The sequence below is a fragment of the Ischnura elegans genome, chromosome 11 (genome assembly GCF_921293095.1).
Source record: "Ischnura elegans chromosome 11, ioIscEleg1.1, whole genome shotgun sequence".
Classification (NCBI taxonomy): Eukaryota; Metazoa; Arthropoda; class Insecta; order Odonata; family Coenagrionidae; genus Ischnura; species Ischnura elegans.
The window spans coordinates 25,540,826-25,550,021 of NC_060256.1; the positions used below are offsets into that span (position 1 = coordinate 25,540,826).

The 9,196-nt window shown below is 37.2% G+C and overlaps 1 protein-coding gene across 1 annotated transcript; it reads left to right on the plus strand.

The window, feature by feature from the left end:
• Positions 1–2,732: 2,732 nt before the first annotated feature.
• On the plus strand, positions 2,733–4,669 carry LOC124168200. The gene is made up of 2 exons (XM_046546333.1): positions 2,733–2,962; positions 4,208–4,669. Exons 1-2 carry the CDS (start codon positions 2,771–2,773, stop codon positions 4,529–4,531), a joined length of 516 nt encoding a protein of 171 aa, XP_046402289.1. The 5' UTR covers positions 2,733–2,770; the 3' UTR covers positions 4,532–4,669.
• The last annotated feature ends 4,527 nt before the right edge of the window (positions 4,670–9,196 follow it).

Here is a 9,196-nt window from a genome sequence, read left to right on the forward strand (position 1 = left end):
ATTTTGCATTCAGCAAGACATTAAAATAAAGTTCAGCGAAATTCATGAATGAAATAAACCATGTTAACTATGACCTCAGTAACTTAGCTTTCTTTGTAGTCAGTTGCGATATTAACCGAGGTAAACTGCTCTTTTTATGCATTCCCTACAAAGCTCTTATTTCTCATCTGTGAATACCATTTCGGAGTTTTCCACTGCTTTTTCCTAATTTTTCGCATATTTTACCGTAGGGAAACACTTTAAAATTACTGAATTTATAGCCTCCGACTCTCCCAATCGAGTTGAGAAGCATTGAGCGAACTGTTTTTCCTCAAAACTGTAAACGAGTTTCATCCGGCATCAATTTTTTTTAGGACTCAATGCCTTAAGACAACCCGGCAAAAAGCTGTTTCGTTGGAATCAAAATTTTCACATGTGGTTTACATCACTCTTTACGTTGCATATGCTTCGATGTTTCTGTTTTCCGCGTAGAAATAGAAAAGATGGAATGGAAAACGAAACAAATCTGCTTGAATGCTCGTCTGGTATTTTGATTGGTACTCTAGTTTCTATTCCTATGCAATCAAAAAGAGATAAAGGAGCAATGAAAAAGTCGTCAATAGCGATAGAGGATACTTCGAATGTACAGTTGAGTGACTACACAATGCACGTTTTCGTAAGCAAAAACATCATTAAACGACCGGATAGCATCTTAAAATTCACTTTTTTCGCAGGGAGCTCTTTAAATTCATGGTTCCCCATTGTTTACCCATAGACCACACTATTTATATTGCCCTTTTCGCTATCTCCTCTAACCTAGATGTTACATGGTAAGTCGCCATCAGCCCCATAGGCATAGACCATTATAGAATATTTCCACGAATAGGTAGTTTAAAGGTCGACATCGCCAACGTGTAGGAAATGTAATTACTAAAATTTGGAACAAATTAAGAAAAATCAGATAATTTCTGGAATTAAATAAAAATAAAGGTATCTGGAACAATTCTTAAACAGTAAATAATTATACAATAAGGATTCACAACTCTAACAAGTTCATATGAGCTACGGAAAATATCAAAAAAAATTTATTACATTAATTTCATTAAAGTATAATAAAACAGATAAATTGATACCGTAATGCTGTTAGAGACGCTCGCTACCTATCTTACTTACTACCTACCTTAGGAAAGCAATATACGCAGAAAAATTTTAAGTGGTGTGAACTATTAACTGATTTTCTTCTCACTGGCAGTTACCAAACACCAAAGTTGTACCCAACTCCTCCTATCCCCCGTGCCTCCTCCTTCGTTTCCTTATGCCTTCTTATTCCTTCTATCTTTTCTCCTTTCACTGTTCCCTCCCTTCCACTGCTGTTTTTAAAATTCCTTCCTTCTTTAAAATATGCCCGACTCTACTACGAAATGTGTATGTATGCAGCTTAATTTTATCAAAAATTTACACCTTTGAATAGATGAATGAATGATGCGACAGAAGTTATGACATGATCTCCGATTTTCGCGACTGAATTCCCACATGTTGTCCAATATTTTCCCATGAATTTGGAAAGTTTCTACTGAACAGACATAAGGAAATATCCAAACTATCAAGTAATGGTATGTAAGTGGAACTTTGCATTTGTAAGTCCGCACCTTGGACGTGCGGTAGGAATTTGCGCTCCATGTGAGAAGATAAAATCAATGTACATACAAGAAAATTTTACAATATACAAGATTGTCAAAACTCTGCTGCGAGCGAGAAAAAAACAGTTTCCTGGCTTTTACAAGCTTAACATTAAGAATATTACTTTGGTACCGCACTATAATTCCGGGAACGACAGATAGGGTAAAATAATAGAGAAACAAGGCAGAACAAATAGGTATCGGATTTGCTTCTTTTTACGAGCAATAAGCGTCTGCACTAAAAGATACCATGAACGAAACACACAATTGCACCTTTATTTTTAATCAAGTGTACACTATTGAAGGTTGATGGGCGCTGCGCTGTCTTCACACGCCTCATTCCCATGGGATGGAAAGTGGAGTAAAATGTAGTTGTAGAAATGAGTGGCCACATTTCAAGTTACTTTTATCCCTTGGCCGACGAATATATATCATCACTTCACGCTTGCTAATTTCACCCACCGATGGGAGAGATATGTCGTCACATATTAGGCATTCAATATTTAAGTAAAATTAAATTACAATTACTGAATCAGAAAACAGATACATTTGTGTTTCAAACTTGCTCGTATCAGCCACTTCAGTCACTCATCTAAACATAACCTCTAGATTATTAGTAAAGAGAGAAACACTGTTTTTTAATTCCTTTCTTTATTCCCTTGGTGGAAGGTGTAGTACTTACTGATGACGAGTTTATGAGGCCATATCCGCCTCATAGTGCATGATAACAGAGAAATAATAATACCGCTTTGAATACACGGAACCCGCCTAAATCTGTCAATTCTAGCTCAATGCCAATATGAATATCATCGAAACGAAAGGACTTGAAACACCTCATAGATGCCCAAGGTTGACGTACACATATTATGTATGAATACATAAAGTGTACGGCCAAGTTAAGTACAGTAACGGGGTGATCCGCAATGGTTTCATTGCTACTTTCACAGAATATATCCATAATTAAGTTATACGGGACACTTCCATGAAAAATAAACGGCAATAGTCCCAAAACGATGGCTGCCTCGATTCTTTAACAATTGAACCGGTCGCTAGGTGATGGTTTGGCGCTCCAAACAAAGAGGTGACTTTTAAAATAGCGTCCATATCGGTCGATGATATCAAAATTCTTCTGCGGATGTATTTCTCCCAATGCTGAAACAAGCAACGAGCCCGAGTCTTCAACAAAATCAGATGGTCAGAGAGTCGCCAGAGGAAGAGGGAAAAATTCCGATGGCCAATCAGAGGAGGAAGAGGAAAGTATTGAAGCACTGACTACGCGAGGAGACGAGGAAGAAGATGGAGAGGTAAAAAAAATTCCATACAGTCGCTTCAGTGGAGGCTTTTTCAGAGTTTCACTATATTTCATATAATTTATGGAGCACTTCAGAGTGAAAACATGACTTTACTTCACTTAACTACTTCGCTCATGATAGTCACTAGTATTCTCCAAGCAATATCAACATAACTTTTTCGCGCTTAAGCGTGTTCAAGAATTCTGAGACAGAATTCCATTGAACGTTAGGTAAAAAAAAGAACTACATAAATGTGGAAACCCATAAAGATAGAGTGTTTTCAGAATTAAAAAAGACTTGTTTTTCCTCTAAACCTCACGGAATGTTCGCTCTTCACCAGAAGCCAATTCCTAAAAATGCAATTTCTGAATACATTGGCTCGGTATACTCTCTCATCTCATCACGCAAAGGCCTACCTCCTTCTGTTAGTTTGATTTGAATCCAAACAGAGATCCCAACGAACACAGTGCATCCCCATCCTGCCCCTAAAAGAAAACACATCTCATCACACATCGCTATTGGATGCTTCGCCAGTATTTCCTTTGCTTATTTACGCAAAACAGCCATCATTAATTCTTTCGTGTAGGTGAACACAGCCCATACAACAGATGATATCCAACTCATAAGGTTACTGGCTTCCATATTTGTGGAAATTTTACGGTCGCGTGGGTTTCAATAATCAAGTGAATAACGATTTCCAGCCTCATTTGCAAAGAATTATTTTCACAGCGTTGAATTACTGGAATTACCCTCATTAAAGAGTGTAGAAACAAGAGTATTGTGCAGTATCTACAGGTAGTTCATATGGCATTAAAGAACGCATTTAGTCACACTGAACTTACCAGCATTCAAATTTTAAAGATAGACGTAAAATACAGCTTAAAAATAATTCAGTAAATTACCACCACCTGACATCTCATTAAAATATCACCATTGAAAAAAAAATAAAAATATATTTATGAAATCGTAGATTATTAAAAGTTAAGCCAGATAAAGTAATGAATTCATAATGCTTGAGAAGTCATGCATCCTTAAAATATCGTTTTCATGATGTAGCATACATTGGTGTGCAATTGATATACAATTTTTTAAAGTAATTTACTCTGTCATATTTCTAAAAGACATTTTATTAGGTGTACTTTGATCTCATTTAATGTCCTTACCTTAAATTTTAAAGGGTAGTTCGTCATCAAAATAAAAGACCGATTGATAAGTAGTTATGTGTCCTCTAAACGAGCTGATTTCTTCTTCTCTCAGGTTCTCACCACGGCCGGCAGCGGAGCCACCCGCTGTGCCCCCAACACGGAGGACGGTGAAGGAGATGGGAGTGACATCGCTAGGGCATCGGACGCAGCCGGCCAAGTGGTCGCCATCGACAGACCGTCTCTATTGAGTATCCAGGTCCTCAAGATGATAGCGGCCGTGAGGGCTTACGCCTCTTACGGCTACCTCTCCAAGCGGCTCCGCGGACCGATTCACAGCGTACACTGCACCACGCATTGGAAGGGCGAACGGAAGGAGGGAAAAGGAGGTCGCAGGACGAACCCAGTCCACCAGAGCCACCGGTACAAACAGAAATGACGTCGTGAAGAAATAATTTTAATTTCCTGGAATCAAACCACAGAATCGGCGAGAATGAAATTGCAGGACTGACAAACTGGACGGAACGAAAATTTTGTCGAAGATCCCTTTCACATTAATAAAATAATATTTAAAATGTGAAAAGTTTTTCTCTTCAGTAATAAAAGGTGAAGTGAAAAAGATAAAATCTTTTACAATTTTTGGCAAAGAATTCTCATCACATAAACATTTTTAAAATTTAAAATTTTATTAGCTCGTGAAATAACTCGTCAACATTTCATCTTTATCAATGACTGCACACTCAAAGGATGCTGGGAAAGGAAAACGCGAGAGTCGCCGCCTACTTTTCAAGAGCTTGTGACGTCATTAGAAATCTGACAATAAATTAAATTAGCTGACATTTTAAAAGTAAACAGTAATTTTGGAAATTTTTCAGTTTATTTTAACTATAACATGGTTGAATCCCATCAAATTCCGCCTGAAACGACTCTTCATACTAGAAACCTGGTTCAATTACCCCTCCAGAATTCAAAATTATTGATATAAAGAAGAATATATCAACCTCCATAACAGCAATTCATGTATGTACTATGCAACATCGATGCAATACTTACAGACTTTAGGTTGCTTTTTTTGTTTTTTTCTCGTTTTTTCGCATTAATGGTCAATAATACTTCCCGCGTTCTAAATATTCTTTCAAAAAACGTTTCAAAAATTCTATGTTTCCTTGAAAATGAGCGACTGGTTCATCAGACATGAAATTTACTCAAAACTTTAAATTTTTAGTACCGAAAGTACATCAGATACATCTTTTATCAATTTGAGAAGCGTAAAAACAGTCAATCAAAACTTATTTTCGAGAATATAGGCTTAAATTTTTCATCCAAAAAAGGAAAACTCTACACATAATAAAGAAGGCTCCTAGGAATAAATATCCATTAATTGATGACGACGGGTAGCTGCTCTTTCATAATGACTGAAATTTACCGATCTAAGAGAAAATTTTCAAATCAATATTTATAGCGAGTGCTTTATTACACTTGACCTAAAATCATATAAACGAGGTCAATGAAAGAGTCAATGCTTGGCGGACAAGATAATGCTACCTTTTTCTGCCAGTATAATCACTAAATGACCATACGTTTCTTCAAATATAAAATTATATCATCTAAAAGAGATCAACCCAAAAGGGAACTTTCGAAAAGTTTACTTTTATCTGGATAAATAATGTAATATAAAATAAAAATAGACGATTCTTGCCAAACACACTTCCATTAATGCTAGCTTCAATATGTCATGGCATGTTATTATTGATGTTAAGTTTTTATCCCCTTTCACGGATAACATAAGACGTTCTGAGGATATGAACTGCGTCACTTTATTCATCGGAAAACCAGAGCCACTCGAAAGAAAAATCCAATTAATGCAGTTGATTCTATGGATGAAAAGAAATGGGTCGCAGGAATATTTTTCGCCCAGACAAGGTCGTTTCTTACTTCCCTATCAATTTTCGTCCCAACAAGCACTGCCAATTAAGAATTCTGAAAACTTATAAATCCATACTTCAAGATATAAAAAATATTTTCATCGAGCCTTTAACACAACAATCACTAAAGTTGAAGCTACCAACGAAAAACCACGCCCCGTAGAATTTTCGCTCGGTAACCACCAATAACACTACGTCTGAATAACGTCCTTTTTTGGTGTTAAGTAAGAGAATGGACCCAAAATATATTATGAGATAAAAACGTGATAACTTCACCGTAATATTACTACATAGGTCTACTTTTTTTCAAGTTTTAAATAAATATTTCGTTCTTCTTTCTCTGTAACTTGCTATTAAAGTATATTCATTACAGATAGCATTACAGACCACATATTACACACCCATTGACCCGCTAGCCCAAATTTTCTGCCTTAAAAGGTTTGGCTATGGTTATTATTTTATTTTCTCGATTACCATATTTTGAAAGTCAAATTTACGGATCACATTCCAGCTTCAGCAAAAGAGAAAATCAAAAAGACTAAAACATTTCATTTATTAATTGGGATAACAGCGAATGCAATAATTCTTTAAAAAATCCAAACGATGAATTCATTTTGGTAATAAAAGAATGAAATTTTGTTAGGCTCACTTGTGTATTTAAATAGGCACGACCCGGGTTTCGTGACGTAGTTACATTTTCAGGTGAAGATGTAACTACGTTACGTTTAAAGTTTTATTCTTTTATTTCCAATTTGGAGAGGTTTCACATAGTCATGCCTCAAGTTATCAGTTACATCAGATAAATTCATTGAGAGAGGGGATATGATTATGGAGCGTTACTAACAACGATAACAAAAATCAACAACAACAAAATCAAAATATCATATTATTAATAGTAGCATTTTGATAATAGATTGTGACGAAACCAATCTGGCTCTCTTTTTTCACTAAGAACTACAAGGTAAATTCTTACTTACACCGAAATATTAAAAACAAACGGTATTTCCCGCAGATGTTAAGTATAGTTCATTATTATTTACATTCATACTCACTTACAATTATTCCATCAGTAATATGGCTTAGACAGTTTCCAAAAATGTCGAAATGAAATATTTTCCCAATTACGTTTGTCTTGAGACCAATTATTTCAGCCTATTCCACCTGTTTTCGCGTCAGACGAGCTAACTTCCTCCCAAAAAACTCGTTGTACGTTGATTTCAGGTCAAAATCAGGAACGTTGATTTCAGGGGCGGAATTCTGTACACCGTACCGACGATTGTCGGTGTCGGTAAGCCGGTCCTACCGATAAGTCTCGGTACGAGCGATTCAGGAGACACGTTTTACCGACGATTGTCGTTATCCCACCGACAGTTGTCGGTAAACCCGTCGGTACATACCGACGATTTCAAAACGCTCGGTAGGACCTACCGACAAATTTTTAGCAACATGGCGGACTTTTGTTTACACTTTTCGGCCTAAGCTGACGATTTTAAATCATAATCTACGACGCTAGATCCGTGGAAGCGCTCTAATTGTATTTTATTTATAATAAAAATGATTGATTAAACGCTTGAAACGTAAAATTTACATAGTGGGAGCAGTATTTAACTTAACCAATGTTATACGTATATTTACATTATGCGTTCCAATAGCGTAAGGTGTTTTACATTATAAATATTCCGTAATTTTAAGTATGTAACGTATTGCTTTGCTTTTAAATTACTCACAACAAGACACGATAGGTATCTATTGTTGATTCGTAAAGTTTGGATCCGAAATTAATTTATATTTTCAATAAAAACGAATGCCTATTGATGCACTTCCAATGAAATATATACGTTGACATTTCGTTCACTTTTATATTAACTTCAATACCCTATGTGAGCGTCTGAGAATGGGGTTTATAATGAAAATAACTCTCCTACCTTCGTAAGTACTCTTGAGAGCATCAGGCAGCAACGACGAAATAGAAAAAGCATATTGCTACTATTTTAGAAGAATATAAATGGCATCACTTAACTCCTCTCACTCTTTGACGTTGTTACCGGTGCACAAAACTTCCCGTAAAATTAATGCTGAATTTACTTCACCATAGGTACTAACCATGGTTGCAAACACCGTACGAGACTTCAAGATAGATTTTCATTATTACTATAAGAGCACTGAGTAGGTACGTACCGTGTATTCCATCGGTAGAAAGGGGCAAATAAAAAGAATGATTGCTCGAAAAAAGGAAACATTTAATGAATTATTCATCATAAAACTACAAAAATTTAATTTCAACACGAGAAAACCTTCATACTTCCAACGGTATATCACAAATTAACACTGATCAAGCATATTGAATCAAAGTCATATCAACGCAAAGTTTGAAATAACACACAAATGGTATCAAAATGCAAAAGCTAACACTTCCAAATAGATAGCGTAAAGTATGTCACTCAAGTTCACAATCACAACACTTGACGCGATGATACTGATGATATCTTCCGTGACATCCGCGGAATCTCGGTGTTTTTCTCAACGAATGTATTTTAAATAGCCCAAAATGTGAATTCAAGCGACCAAAATGTTTTCTAATTAAATAATTCCCCTTGTGGAAGTATCAGACTTACGGCGAACAATGAGGCAAACGATGTAAACAAGCCGTGGCTCAAGATGAAGGTACATTGTTACAATACTGATAAAAATAATTTCGTCACTGCTAATCCCAAGAATACAATTATAATAAGCGTAGGTGAACAATTATGTGATATGCCGGTCAGCTCTGTCAAGTGGACTACCACCAGCCTCCTGAACCTGCCTACTCAGCCCAGCGTCGACATCGGAGCCGCCTGCGAGCGACACCGGCGCCATCCCCCGGGCCGTCGAGGACGCCACGTCGCGTTCTCCGGCCACCGGTCCTTAAGAGGACCATTTGCGACCAAATTCTTGAAAACGTCAAGATCACCGCCAGGGCACCCTGACCACGTAAGACGTCGAGCGCCCTCAAGGAAATCGGCCTCTTAGGCCCTTAAGAGGACCATTTCCGAAATCGGCAGCATCAGCGGGTGAAAACCCGCCCCGTCAACGCCCTTCCCGTCGCCAATAGGGCACCCGGGGGGCCACGGCTGGCTAGGCTTGTTCCTAAATTCAAGCCTGGTCACCGTGGTTATCACCTTCGGGTCGGCGCCTTGCAC

What these genes read in the sequence shown, in the direction of transcription:
- LOC124168200 (XM_046546333.1), top strand. Translation starts at nt 2,771, where the DNA reads ATGATATCAAAATTCTTCTGCGGATGTATTTCTCCCAATGCTGAAACA. An exon ending in ACGAGGAAGAAGATGGAGAG is followed by an intron (nt 2,963 to 4,207) that starts GTAAAAAAAATT and finishes TTCTTCTCTCAG; the next exon opens with GTTCTCACCACGGCCGGCAG.